The sequence below is a fragment of the Carassius gibelio genome, chromosome A16 (assembly GCF_023724105.1).
Source record: "Carassius gibelio isolate Cgi1373 ecotype wild population from Czech Republic chromosome A16, carGib1.2-hapl.c, whole genome shotgun sequence".
NCBI classification, from domain to species: domain Eukaryota; kingdom Metazoa; phylum Chordata; class Actinopteri; order Cypriniformes; family Cyprinidae; genus Carassius; species Carassius gibelio.
This window is the reverse complement of record NC_068386.1, coordinates 8,925,237-8,940,389: the sequence shown is the minus strand read 5'-3', so window position 1 is coordinate 8,940,389 and position 15,153 is coordinate 8,925,237. Positions and strand designations below refer to the sequence as shown.

Genomic DNA, 15,153 nt, shown 5'->3' with positions numbered 1-15,153 from the left:
TCTATACTCTATTAAAAAAACATTGTTCCAGAAAGATATATACATACATACATAAATAAATAATTATATGTATATGTATATTAATATATATATATAAGATTTACACACACATATTTAGTTTATTAGTGTTTATTCAGCTTAAATATGAGCAACTAAATAGTTTGCAAAATATACAAATGCACTGTCTGTACACACATACACACACACACACACACACACACACACACATATATATATATATACATAAAATAAATTATATTAACATAAATATGTGCAACTAAGCCATATTTGATCATGTTTAGATTACTTTGTAAATAAATAGAACAAGTACTTAATAAAATAAATACTATTTTCTATTTTATTCTATTCTAACTTGTTTGTAAAAAAAATAAAATAAATAGAAAAAAAGGAGAGTCAGACTCTCACAAACCCTCCCAAAATCTCTGCTTAATTCCAAACAGTCAGCAACATGTGGGAAGCAACACATGGGTAGCAAGTATGTTTATAGTTATGGAAAAGCCTGCTAATGAACTCATTTGTACTCACTTAAATGTTGTTTAAAATTGCTTTTATGAAACCCTCTGGCCCCAGTGATAACAGTTAAAATAATGTCCATGGCAGGGGGTTTCTCAGCTCTCTTTGTGTCTTTGTGTAAGACACAGAGACCCTAGGCTGGGCGAGGCATCTAAGCACCATCTGCTCCCCCTTGCTCTGGACAGCTTACAAAATGTCTTCCTCAAACAGGATGAATGAGATCCTGGGAGGGGCAGGAGGAGACTGGCGGAGCATGATACAAGCACTTTTGGACAGGGATGAGGCCTGTACAGGAAAATATTAAAGAGATATTTAACTTAGAAGCAAAAAATATCAAATAATCTCTCATGTAGGCTAATGCAAATGCATGCCAGTATTTGTTCTATTTTCCTCTTTCGGAAGTTACTTTGGATAAGAGCATCTGCTAAATTAATGAATGGAGTGTATGAATGCATTAATGTACTTAAAATAGTTAAAACAATTGATTCCCACATTTGCTTTTCTCAAGCAGAGACCAAGACCTTCCAATGGCACGGAAATAAACACCAGCAGTAAAAACCAGTCAGCTTGAATCACACTGCTGAGACTATCAGCTCTGCCATTTAGCTAAAGTTCATGCACTGACACAGGATTCATTGAGGCATTGGAAGAGTTAATTGCCATATTGCTTTGCTCCAAAAACAAATGTTAAAGCAAGTAACAGACATATTGCTGTTTTGTTCTAAGAATTGATTGGTTACTTGTTGTGAGATGACTAACAATGGGGTGATGTCAGGACTTGTTCCATGACAGCCTCATCTTAAGTGGTCATCACAAGTATATCTGGTCAGTTTTAATGTATATTTTGCTATGATATCAAACAATTCTGTAAGTGTGGTTCAGTGGCTGGAAATAAAAAAATGGTTATGTTCAATAAAAAAGAATAATAAAAAATGGCGTCTGAAATAATAGGCTAGTCGAAAGAAATTAACTGTTTTTTAATTGTCCATTTATGATTTATGATAATTGATTTTGAGAAATAAACATTGTACACTTTTAATATGAATGTAGTCATATCTATTATGAGAATAATTTAAAAGTAAATCACATAATTTCTATTGAAATTATAGCGTACTACATATCCCAGAATTTTCTATTCGATGATCATTGGTCACATTCAAATGTGACGTAATACACTTTGGTCCTCTTTTGCGCGAACGGTTGATGCTGAGGCAGAGACGAGAGAAGAATCTGCGCGCGGCCAACTCCAGCTCTGATTTCCACTGCATCTAAAGGTGGGTGTTTTCAGTTGTTGTCGTCAAAAATTATTACTATTATTATTATATTATTACAACTGTTTCTGACAAGACAGGGGGAAGAAGCATCTAAAGTATATAAAAAAAATAAAAGATCGATTTTAATTTTTAGTTACACCCTTATTTACCTCCCTTTTTGAAGAGGGGATGCAGATAATAGACAAAGACATCAGGAATAGAGTTAACGTACCATAACTAAATAAAGTCCATAAATTTAAAATTAGCACGCGCAGCAATCTAACGGCTCGTCGTTGTGCGACCATTATGGTTTTGTGTTTGTCGTCGTTTAATCGGGAGGGAATTGTTCAAACGGTCGAGGTCACCATTAGCCGTCTGGCTCTCGTGTAGTTGAGATTTGCTTGTTTATTTAGCCGTTTAGCTAGTGCAAAATCAATTCTATTGTCAGCCATAGACTTCAACAGTTTTCTGTTGTAACAACAATCCCAGTATATAGCCCGCAGTCCAGTGACAGGTGATCTAATGGGTCTCGACGTCTTTTGTCTTTGTTATTTGTCCATTCACCAACCATGCTGTCAAATAATATTATTTACCTTCTAATGCATCAATGACATCGATTAATAAACATATGAAATAATGCATTTTGCCTGTCAACACTGAGATTATTCTGCACAATAGGCAGTGCAGTTGTGTCTGGTGTAAAATGGGAGAGATTAGGGTGTGATCTGGTTTGCATTAAACGGGGTATACACCAATACCATTATTTCTAAATGTTGCATTCCATATTTGCATGTTTCTTGAACATTATTAGGGTCTTATTCATGCGTTATATAGTACAATGTGTGGTATTATGGATTTTTGAAGGCTGTACTAATTGGGGTCCAGGGTGTATCTCGGCTATCTATTGTCTTATGAGATCCTGCATCCCATCGGATAGACAGTGGGGCTGGATCTTTATTTTCACCCATGAAGAGATAATATGTTGTCAGGTCATTTTTAAGATGACAAGTTTGTCTAATACTTAATATTTAACAAACCACTTCAACGGATTAGGCTGTCTTTGTTTGATTCTTACACAATATCCCCTTTGTTTAAATCTCTCAGTGGCCAGTTGGATCTCATTACATTATGCATGATGCTGATTTGTTTGTCTCTACATTTCACCCGAGTGTACACCCTGCATTATATATTTTAATTAAACTGTTATCGTTTAATTAGATGATGATGACAGCACATCTGAATAGATGGATCCGGTGCTTGTTGTGCTGGCAGCGACTCATCCTCTTCTTGGCTTCCAGCATAAAAATGGATATATTGCTATTTAATAGACTTGTTTCCTTGTTTGACCTTATGTATTCCAGCTTGTTTCCTTCCCATAATTTCATCCACTTATTATGCATGTCTATTGTGGCGAAACCACTCCTTTGAGTAGTGTATTTTAGTTATTATTTAGATATTTATTAGGTATATGTATTATTTCTTGTATTTAAACCACAATATGTTTTCAGTTTGTGGGGAGGGACAGATAGTTAAGAGAAAAGATTTTCATCAGCATTAGTAGCAAAACGTTTCCATTTTTGATATTATTATATGCCTTCATTTGGCAGGTGTGTGAAACCGTTGAGGTTGGAAGTGCAATGGCGTCCTCTGGAGGTAAGATGTGAAAATATGAGCAGCTAAGCTCCAATATCGAAATCAATATGCTTCACTATAAGGTCATTTGACTTAAAATCATTCTGCAATGGAAGTCAAGCATGGGTACTTAAATGCAATGGCGTATCGTTCACAGACATTCAGGTTAAGGAACTGGACAAGCGTGCCTCAGGACAGGCTTTTGAAGTCATCCTGAGTCCTACGGCTCCAGATGCCAAGGGAGAATTCCCACTTTCCACACCCAAGAAGAAGGAGGTATCTCTGGACGAGATCCAGAAAAAACTGGAGGCGGCAGAGGAAAGACGCAAGGTAAGTGGTCATTTAAGGATCTGTTGCATTAGTGATTGTGCTTTCTGTTCCTCGTTTGTTTACCTTCTCATATTAGAACCATGAGGCAGAGGTCCTGAAGCACTTAGCTGAGAAACGAGAGCACGAGAAGGAAGTCCTTCAGAAAGCAATGGAGGAGAACAACAACTTTAGCAAGATGGCAGAGGAGAAACTAAACCAGAAAATGGAAGCCAACAAAGAAAACCGCACAGCACGCATGGCAGCACTGAATGAGAAGTTCAAAGAGAAGGTCTGTGAATGGATCAATGCATATGCATTATATGTTACTTTGTAAAGTTTCAGTTCTGTTGAATTTCCATTATGTTAATGGATGTATTTTTCTTTATTTTAGGACAAGAAGCTCGAAGAGGTACGAAAGAACAAAGAAACAAAAGATGGGGCAGAGGGTGAAAACTAAGTTTTCGCTCTCATTTTCCTTTTCATTTAGGGTATAGTTTTGGGCTTTTTAATGTATCCAAAGATTTTTTTGTTCCATTAAATTGGCCAGTTTTCCGTGTTTGGATCCATGTACTTGCCACTTTTTTATTAAGGGGTTTTGGGGAAAAGCTGGTGCACAACATTTCATCAGTTTGTGTATTCAGTTCTGTCTTTTATCATCCCAACTAACCTGTAGATTTGTCCAGTTGCAGCTCTATAGCGTTTAAAATGAGCAGTGTTTTGCTGATAGGGAAGCATGGCTGTTTTATGCTTAGGTCTATTATATACTTGGTATACTGCATTGTGCAAGTCCACCTGTTCCCTTGTATGTCAGTACTGCCATCCTATGAGCTTATTAAAGTTTTACAGTTGTTTGTTATTGTACCAGTTTTGCCACTGCCTCTTTGTTGATCTGTCAGTCAGCCAGATTGTAATGTGGAGTAAAAGAACTTCTTAAAATCGGTACACTATGAATATAAATGGCAGTTTCTGTATTCTATATGGAAATTATTTTTTGCCAGAACAATAATGAGTTCTTTTTGGACACTTTTTGATGTACTCTTTATAGTCTGCATGAGATCCTAGTGTGAAAACTAAACATTTCAGTATCCACACACCTTTCCTTTACTAGATAATACTTTTATAGTAATTCATAATCAATATGCACTAATAAAAAAGAAAATGCATTCCAATAAGTACTTGCAAAGGTTAATGTGTTAACAAAAATTATAAAATCTGTTGCTTGAGAATGTATTTGAACCATACTGGCATCTAGTGGTTTTGAGTTTGTCGAACAGGTATTAGACAAGGCTTTTTCGAAAAAGTGTCTGATTATTTCAGCACAAAAAAACAAACAAACAAACAAAAAAAAATCCTATTGTTGACATGATGACATTATTGATTTATCCTTTGTTGCCAAAACAGTTAGATGCATGAAAATGTATGTTAGTTGTAAACAGCTTTGCAGTGATGAATGGCTTGTTGTCCACATGCTGCCACATTATTATGTGTTCAGAAATAGTGCATCAATCTTTTCTAAAAATAAATAAATTATATCTTATTTCCAAATTCTGAACTCCCTTAGTAGAAGCAATTACATGCATCCAAAAATTGATCATGTCCAGTAATATGTTGTGTAAATAAATGTTTTTTTTAATTGAATAAAATAAAAATGAAAACATTTGCTTGTCTGTGTTGTAGGAAGGAGCAAAAAAGTTCAAATATCAAAATGACCTTCAAAGCACCCACACATTGTTATTTATGCGTCTGAATCATCCAATCACTCAGAGTATTATTGATGGAGAAGCCTATGAATATGAAAATAATTAAATTTAACACTAAAAGGACAAGTACAACAGGAATTCTTGAAATGTTTTGTCATTGACAACTTTAATTTGGTACACAAGACTGCAAAGTGCGTGGGAATTATTATTATTTTTTTAATTACTTGTCTGATGAGGTTATATTTTCCTGTGTCGTAATTCACAACATGGACCTTTGTTTCCACTGTTAACATCGAGTTTGACAAGGACACATTGTCAGCAGAGTGCCTGAGTTGTGGGTGATGAAATAAGCTGTCACATATCTTAGCATAATAAATTAACAAGAGTACACTCACATTGTAAACATATTAAACAATGAGTACATTTAAATTGCCTATACAATTAATTGAAATGCTTTTTATATGTATCCTGTCTGTGTTATATCACACTGGCTCTTAACTTCGTCCTTTATTAAAGAGGGCATGTAGGCGGTATTAATAAGAAGAGGTTAGTTTCACATTTCACAGCACATACATTTTAGAGGGTGTTGCCACCTATAAGGTTGTTTCCTATTGGCGAGTTACTCTTGACGGAGGCGGGGACAATGGTCTTTGGCTTGTCTGATTGGACAGTTGTCCTGCCCATCAGGCATCTTTAGATTACGGCCATTTGACAGCGCTACTGCAGGGAGCTGACAGGACCCTCTCCCGCTCAACAATTTTCACGTAATATTTTCTTCTGTAAATTAAAGTTTCTTTGTTTAATTACGTTTCCTCAAGACGAATGTGAAGGCGCGGTTAAATGCCGTTCACTGACTGAGGGGATTGTCCTCTTAAAAGGTAAATCATTTAATTTACGTTACCGATCGTAGGTTTAAGGCAAGATGAAAGCTAAAAAATCAAATGCCTATATGCACTGTATATCATATGCTTTTAGATAACATTTTCAAAATGTTATGTAGTGTAAATGTAGTGCGTACGATGAGAGAACCCAAGATAGCTTATCGACATTTGTTAAAACGTGTAACGTTACAGTACAGGAGACAAGGAAGAAAACGTTTTGTTGAAGTGCTTTTATCTTTAAGACATTGAATTTAAGTTACTCAAGACAGTTCATTGTTGAGCTTCCGGGGTGTTACGTTTCTTTTTCTGGATTTTACCATAGACTGTACGAAAGAAGCTTTAGGGTGTGGGAAGCGTCTGTCTTTTGGGATGTCATCACTAAAATTATATCTACAGCCTCCCCCCCAAATCTCTTCGTTTTAAGAGATGCAGTCCATTTGTATTTCAGACATTATGAACGATGATTTTAGTTTAATCAGATTTATCCTTATTAATTAATGTGCTCGAGCTCTACGCATAGATCTGATGTTACGTAAGCGGTGATGTCCAAAAAGAAACGCCCCGTTTTACATACAGTTAACGTCAATTTACCTTAATTTCAGGATAAACCAGTTTTTAGTCTGTGCAATACCTTTAAATCCATAACAGTTTTTTTTTCTCACAAAATAAGGTTTTCATGATGCTTCTATTTGAACACGTATCAATTTGCATACATCGCTTAGATTGTGGCGTCATTTGCATGCATTCATAAAGAATGGAAATAAGCCGATAAAAACTAGACCACGATTTTAAAGAGCAAGTCATATGGTATTTTAAAGTGTCCTAATAGTGTTGTAGACCCATACAACAGGTTTAAATGCAATCTAAAATCAGAAAACATTGTAATTTTCTCAGAATATACATTCATACTAAAGTCATTTGCCAATGATTTCGAAACGATTAATTCCAAGCATGTTCGGAGCAAACCCCTCCCATCCAAAAGCCTACTCTGCTCTGATTGGTCAGCTGGCCACGTTTGTTGTGATTGACACAGAGAGGAGTCCTTGAGCCAGTTACCCAGCTACCATTGATAAAGCACCTTTACATAAAACAGTGTCCCAATCCTTTCTTATAATAATTAAATAAAATACAAAAACACTTATGCAAGCAAATTGTGCCAACAGCTAAAATTTAGCTGCTAAAACTGTAAAAACAATAATGGTGGAAATGTTAGCTGAGTGCTAACGTGACTAACTGATGAAACAATACAGTTTGTAAACCAAAATATGTTTTAACAGTTACTGTAATGTTTGAAGAAGGACAGAAAAAGACATTCTATCTTATCTTTTAAACATAATGCAGAACAGTATCACAAGAGCACCAGCCTTATTTATAACTACATTAACTACCTCGTCTCTCCCTAAATATTATTTTCTACCAATTAGATTGTGTTTTTATTAAAGTCTACATCTCCCCCAACCCTAAACCTACCGTTACAGTTATGCAGATACATTAAATATCATTGTTTAGCATGAGTAAAAGGACGCGATATTAATGTGCACATGCGCAGTAAACCCGGGTAGGAAAATCTGACGGGTAGGATAAAATGTCAGGACACTGGCGTAGCAAAATATACAGCGATTTCACAATGATTATAAAGTCTGTGTGCTACACTACATTCTTTACGAAGTAATTAGAACAACCTCCATCTACATTAATCGACAAATTCTTAGGTTCATTGCGAATTATGAGAACTACTTCATTAAGACAGTAATATCGTGCTTTACCTGGACACCTAAAGCTGCACTAGGTATACATCATATATAAGCACTTAATATTGAGCACTTAATTGAAAATGTACAAATAACGTATCAATCGTACATACAGGTTGTGGTTCGGAGATGCTTGTTAGTCCAAATAAAATAAGATAAAAAAAGAGGATAAAAAGACAGATTATAGAAGTGGTCCTCGTTAAAATGACGAGCACAACAAAAGGTTTGAATCTTATTTCTGTGGTATCCTTGAACACAGCGTCTTCTCAACATGATGTAAACAAACTAACTAGCGGAAGTGTTTGTGGGCAGGTCAGAGTGTTCCTATTTTGCGGGCAGGCGGGATTATGCAAATATGTTACCCAGTGACGTATACCAGTAACAGGCAAAAGATTCAAAAGTATGACGACTCGTTAAGGCGACTCTGAGTCGACTCTCTTTTGAGAGACAATACCTTTATGTATCATGCACTTTTTTGATTAAAAACTTTGCAGATTTTTTAATTTAAGGATAGCTACGTTATAAACTGCAAAAGAGATATTTTTTTTTTAAACCCATATGACCTGCTCTTTAAAATGCACCATTTAAAACGTTTAAAAATATAAGGATTCTGCAACTTCTGGCACTTTCATGTCCCAGGAGTTGATTTGTATTAAAACTTACAGGTTTCAACATAGAAATTAACATTGAAATTCCTTGGTAACTTTTTAATTTGTCTTCATGATTTTTTTTTTTTATATGTATAAAAAACAAAAAAAACAAAAAAAAAAACATTTTACCCTTGACTCAGTGCATACTTTAAAAAAATTACTTTCTTGATGTTTAAAACCATGATTACCTAAAATATTTGAAAACCATTATATATATATATATATATATATATATATATATATATATATATATATATAAATATATTGTGTTTCCCATGTGAACAAATTTACAAATGCAAGGATACTATATATAACTGTTGAATACTTTTTCCAAACAGATTTCACAGAAGACTGCCGCTTAATTAGTCCTCACCATGGCGACGGTTGTGATGGAGCAGATTGGGAGGCTGTTCATCAACGCACAGCAGCTTCGCCAGATCCCCCGTTTCCTGGAGTCAGCCTTCCCTAAACTGCCCTGTACTGTGATGGTGAGCGATGTGCCGTGGGTTTTCCGTGAGTCGCACATAGTCACGGGCTACAGGCCGCCCGACCAGAACTGGCGCTACTACTTCCTCACCCTGTTCCAGAGGCATAATGAGTCTGTAAATGTGTGGACACACCTGCTGGCCTCCCTCATTATTTTAGTCAAGTTTCAGGAGCTGTCTGAAACTGTGGACTTCCTGCGGGACCCACACGCCCAGCCGATGTTCATTCTGCTCCTAGCCGCGTTCACCTACCTGGGCTGCAGTGCGCTTGCCCACTTGCTCTCAGCCAAGTCTGAGCTTTCCCACTACACCTTTTATTTTTTGGACTACGTTGGCGTAGCCGTATACCAGTATGGCAGCGCCCTGGCCCACTTCTATTACGTCATCGCAGAAGAATGGCACGCTCAAGTGCGAAGCTTTTTCTTGCCAGCCGCAGCCTTCCTGGCCTGGCTCTCCTGTACGGGCTGCTGCTACGGCAAATACGCCAGCCCGAACTTGCCCAGATTCGTTCACAAGCTATTCCAAGTGGTTCCCTCGGGCCTGGCCTACTGTTTAGACATCAGCCCAGTGTTCCATCGCATCTATAAATGCTACAGCTCTGAACAAGGCTGTGCCGACCAGGCGGTGGTGTACCACTGCTACCAGGTCCTCTTCTTTTTGATCAGCGCCTACTTCTTCTCATACCCCCATCCTGAGCGCTGGTTCCCGGGATGTTGTGACTTCATCGGGCAGGGCCATCAGATCTTCCATGTGTTCCTTGTGCTCTGCACTCTAGTGCAGATTGAAGCAGTGCGACTGGATTACAGCGAGAGGAGATCTTTCTATGAAAGTCTCCATGGAGACTTGGCTCACGATGCAGTGGCTCTTTTTATCTTCACAGCATGTTGCAGCGCACTCACTGCATTCTATGTGCGCAAACGGGTGAAGGTGTATCTCGAAGAGAAGCAGGAGTAGATATCAAGGCAGGGACACTTGCTTGCACATGTAGGAAGGATTGAACTGGTCTACAACAACTGAAGCAACTAACAATGAAGGCCCTTCTTTTTTTTCAGTGTATGTTATATTTGTCGTTAATTGTTTTTTTGTGGCTTGCCAATGCATTTTGAACCAACCGCTTTCTGTTTACCAAACTGGTGACATGCTTAAAACCACATTACATTTAAAGAATGGACTGCCCGCTGAAAGGTGCCATTACAACCTATTTAACCAGGTTTACATGAGATCTGTAAAGGGATGTCAGCATGTTTGCTGACAGGTTAGTTTGTATACAGGATAGTTTAGGTAGACTGGATCACTGGAGAGGTTCATACCTGCATTGTGCCTCTAAATCCAACTTCATTTTGGTGCAGTGTTACTCACATGGTATTTACACATTTGCCAGACATATATTGCATTCAATACACCAAATACACTTTTTTCATGTGTTCCTGGGAATCAAACCCATGACCTTGGTGTTGCTAGCACCATGTGCTACGTTTTGAATTACAGGACACACAATAAGTCAAATAAGGTAGATAAATAAAATAAATAAAGTTCCCATGCCATTAGACCAGTGCAATTAGCAAAATGTGGAGCTCAGATGAACTCTTAAATCATGAATGAAATATTGCAAACTTCATAAGCAATACCTTACTGAGAGGTGACTGATATATATATGTATATATATATATATATGTATATATATATATATATATATATATATATATATATATATATATATATATATATTTTTTTTTTTTTCCATTAATCAGATCAAATTTACCCCTTAGAAGTGCTTTTTAGACACTAAATTTCTGTTTTGGCTACTATTAACTCATAAACCAATGCAAATTATTGTCAAATTGACTTCTGACTTGCCTTACAGAGTGTCCAACCCATCAAGTGCCATGTTTTACCTGCGAATTGCAGTCTATTTGTTTTTCACTGCCAGTGCACACTTCCCTAAAGTATGACATGTGAAGAGCGCTAAATTACCGGATGCTGTGAAAAGTACAGTAGGATGTGATGCCACTGGATTGCAGTATCAGATGCAGCCCTGGCTGATTCATAATTTAGCACAAAAATGAAAAGATGAGCGTGTTCTGCTCATCTTTATGCTTCAGATTTATTAAAAAAGTCAACACTCTTTGTTTGGAACATTTTGAAATGAAAACCCATCATTTAGTTTCTTTCATGTTGTTCCAAATCTCAATGAAATTTTGAAGAGTGCTTCAACTGTTGCCCATATTATGAAAGTCACTGGGGTTCAAAAACAACTTTTGATTCCTTCCTTTAAATTTAATTAAAAATATATATATTTTTATAAATAATGGCAGAATATTCATTTTTGGGTGAACTATCCCAGCCAAAGTGGCTTTTGAGAAAGAATGAATTATGTCCATTACAGCTATGATGTCTCCGTTTGTCATGAAAATGTTCCTTTTGTACACAAGGGCTATAACTATGCCCTGGTATGAATGCCTTTGTGTGTTCTGTGCATATGTGGAATTTTCTATTCGAAGTTCAGCACTTTATCTACAAGAACAGTCTGAGCATCACAACTAATCTGTGTTAAATGTATATTCTAATGTGCCTGACTACATGCATGCGTCCTTGTGTGAGTATGCATACAGGTGCTTGTTGTGTGTGTGTGTGTGTGTGCATTTTTGAATGTAAATGTATGTATACCTGTGTGAGATGGCTACTGAAGAGAAAGGACCTGTCTGGCCTTTTAATGACCATGAAATGCATCTAGCTGTTGTATCATGTTGGTTTCCTTGTTCATAAACCAACACAGATCCATCAGATAGAAGGTGGAAGGATGATTTATTTTCCCATTTAAAGTGATTCATATTCCCTTGAGATGAATATTGTGTCAATAGGCTGCTGCTGCATTAACCAGGAAAGGTTCTGTGCGATGTAGTGTAAAAGCTGGTTTATGATCCGGTCCCAGTAAAAGAAATTGTCCCTGCGGTATGAGCCTTTTGTGAAGTAGCAAATACGCAAAGTCATGATTAACGGTGACCAGCATTTATTTTTGCAGCCAGGAACATGCGGAGAACAAAAAGGGGCCATTCACACCGAATGCATTTCTGCATTTAAAAATGCTAATCTAAAGAAGATAATCTTTTAGCTTAAACACTTTTTTTTTTTTAGAAAGCCAGTTGATGTTGCAGAAGATGCGAGATGCAAGGAGAATGGTCAAAGACACACATCTATCACGTTTATGAAAGAAAACCAACGATAAGCAATACAGTGGAATACAGAACACTTAAAAAAGGTGTAGAGACAAGAAGTTGCACTTAACATGACACAGCCTTTTAAAAACATGGCTCTCATGCACAAGACACTGCAAAAGACACAAAATGCACCATCTAGCGCAACACATAGCACAATAATGTACAAGTGTATTTTTGTGTTTGAAAATACAAGACGCAGGGCAGTGGAATAATAATAAAAAAAAAGGTTTAGAGTGGCATTTAAAAGTTGAATATCTTTTAACTTGAGCATGTATATTTAGAATGCTGTGTCATGTGTGAGATGCTGCAAAAGACCTGAGATGTAGTGCATATTTACACAGAACGGGAATGGGAAAGCAGCACAGTTGTATGTAAAAATGTGTTCTATGTGAATGGCCCTTTAGTGTGCACAGCACCAGCAGACAATGATGTCACAGATTGATGATGTCATCAAAAAGACTAGAACTATGACTGACATGTTGTCAGTTGGCTCATAATGATGATTTACAAGGCAAATATCTGCGAAAATGATCACATGGTGGGTGCTTTATTAAATTAATAGGTATATACCATAACAATACAATTAGGAAATTATTTTATAATATTAATTACACACTGTAGATATTAAATGTAAACTGTAAACAGAATATGTTGTATTTACTGCTGTACCACAGTTTAAGAATTAAACACACCATTTGAAATCACACAGTACAGTAAAAAGGGGAGCCTCCAAGAGCTGATGTCACTGAGAAAGACAATAGATGAGGTCATCTCCTTCCATCACCGGGATTTGACCTAAAGCCTCATTTCCCATAATGCCCAAGTGGAATGCTCTCTAAACTGCGAAGCGTCTCTTTCTTAAACTCTGTACTAATCTACTCACCTCGAAGACACTTACAGAATCTCTGAAAACTTAACTATTTGAAACATGACCATATTTAGAGTTTGTTTTAACGATTGTCTTTCTTTTGGTATTGCACTTATGTAAAGAGGAAGAACTGTTCAGAAAGTTACTTTCTTGATTTTCTTTCAGCACTGGAACTCTTTTTTTTCTTCTTCACGGAGCGGAACTAACACTCATGTTCTGCTGCAATGCAGAACAGGAACAATAAAGACTGGTGATAACCTACCTTTACTGTTGTATGTGGAAATGGCTGTGTTGATGTATACTGTGGTGTATTTAAATGAATAAACGACTGTAAGTCCCATCTTCCACTTAATGTCATCGTGTTTCCTGTCTAGACAGAAAAGTTCAAAACAATGTATAGAGTTCTTTATACATGGGAGTAACAAAACATCAGTTTGATATATGCAGACAATAACAAGTGAGTTACAATCCGTTATTGTGAACAATAAAGCTATTGTTATCTTTTCAACGCACAGCTACAGCATCTGTCAGTGTCAAATGAAGTGGAAAAACAACATCAGATCACTTCAAAGGATTAAAAATCTCTCATTATACACTTACAACAACATGACAGTGAATTATTATTATTATTGTTTTTTGTCTCCGTTCACAAGCCAGTAAATTAGTCTGTCTAATAGGAGCTTATTCCATTAAATCATCACTCTGATAATGTTTGGATGCAATAAATCCATACCTTTTAGGATTTATTTATTTTCTAGACATTATTATACTGAGCCTATTATTATTATTATTTTGATTAATCAAAGTTCTTACTGTAAAAAAATAAAAAATCTTTATTAACAAATTTCCATAATATATCTGACTTCAGCTGTGGTCTTATGTTCAACCAATAACACAATATCCCAGAAAAAGTTAGTGTAGAGACAGTTTACTTCAGTCCCTTTTTTATCCGTTTAATGATGCATTGTACCATGCTATGACGGTTTAATACAATGTAATGAAGTAGTTAACAAGGCAAACATTTCCTAATTATTTTATTCTTTAAAAAAATGATGATGATTAATTTTTTTGTGACGTTAACGATAAGACATTTAATTTATTCAAGACATTCATGAGATACATTTTCTCATTCTTAGACCCCCCCCCCCCCAAACTGTTAAGCCAGTAATAGTGTTTAATAGAAATGAGCTTGGTGTTACATCTTATATTTGAAGTGTTAAAAATGTTGCATTATATAGTCAGGAAAAGATATTGGGTAGTATCATCATCTGTATTACAACATTTTCCAGTAATATATATTTAGAAACAGCAATGGCGAAATGTATAGGTATATTTAAATGAAGAAGAAGAAAAAAAAAAAAACAAATAAAAATAAATAAATAAATAAATAAATAAATAAATAGCATGAGGAATTAGTGACAATGAGTCATATATGCTACTCATCTGTTAAATGGTTCATCATCATCATCTTAATGTCACTCAACACTTTATTAATGTGAAATTGAACTATGGAAAAGCACATGCATCTGCCACAAGATGGCAGTGTTGTCAAAGACAACATTGAACAATAGTGTTTTTTGGGCTATATCGCCCAGCCTTATTTCCAAGGTATAAACCTGTTTTTATACAGTCTATAGTATAAACACATTTGGAGTGGTGTTAAATCTGTTTTCCTCCGACATCAGGACTAGCAGACAGGCGGTCATCCTGAAGCAGGCGGGAAGAGAGAATCAATGAAGTGTGCTGGTAGGTTAAAGGGATAGTTCACCTTAAAATGAAAGTTTACTGTTAATTTACTCACTTCGCTTCATAAAGACTCAATTTATTGTCAGGAGCCACAATATTAAATAAATTTTTTCCTGTGTATGTTTT

The 15,153-nt window shown here is 36.2% G+C and overlaps 2 protein-coding genes across 2 annotated transcripts; both read left to right on the top strand.

Moving 5' to 3' along the window:
• Window positions 1-1,718: 1,718 nt before the first annotated feature.
• LOC128030027 (stathmin) lies at window positions 1,719-5,385 on the top strand. The gene is made up of 5 exons (XM_052617493.1): window positions 1,719-1,808; window positions 3,395-3,440; window positions 3,577-3,749; window positions 3,826-4,017; window positions 4,120-5,385. Exons 2-5 carry the CDS (start codon window positions 3,425-3,427, stop codon window positions 4,183-4,185), a joined length of 447 nt encoding a protein of 148 aa, XP_052473453.1. The 5' UTR covers window positions 1,719-1,808; window positions 3,395-3,424; the 3' UTR covers window positions 4,186-5,385.
• A 765-nt stretch (window positions 5,386-6,150) lies between these two features.
• Window positions 6,151-10,849, top strand: LOC128030175 (membrane progestin receptor alpha-B). Its single transcript, XM_052617660.1, has 2 exons — window positions 6,151-6,306; window positions 9,049-10,849. The coding sequence occupies exon 2, from the start codon at window positions 9,085-9,087 to the stop codon at window positions 10,147-10,149; it is 1,065 nt and encodes a 354-aa protein (XP_052473620.1). The 5' UTR covers window positions 6,151-6,306; window positions 9,049-9,084; the 3' UTR covers window positions 10,150-10,849.
• The last annotated feature ends 4,304 nt before the right edge of the window (window positions 10,850-15,153 follow it).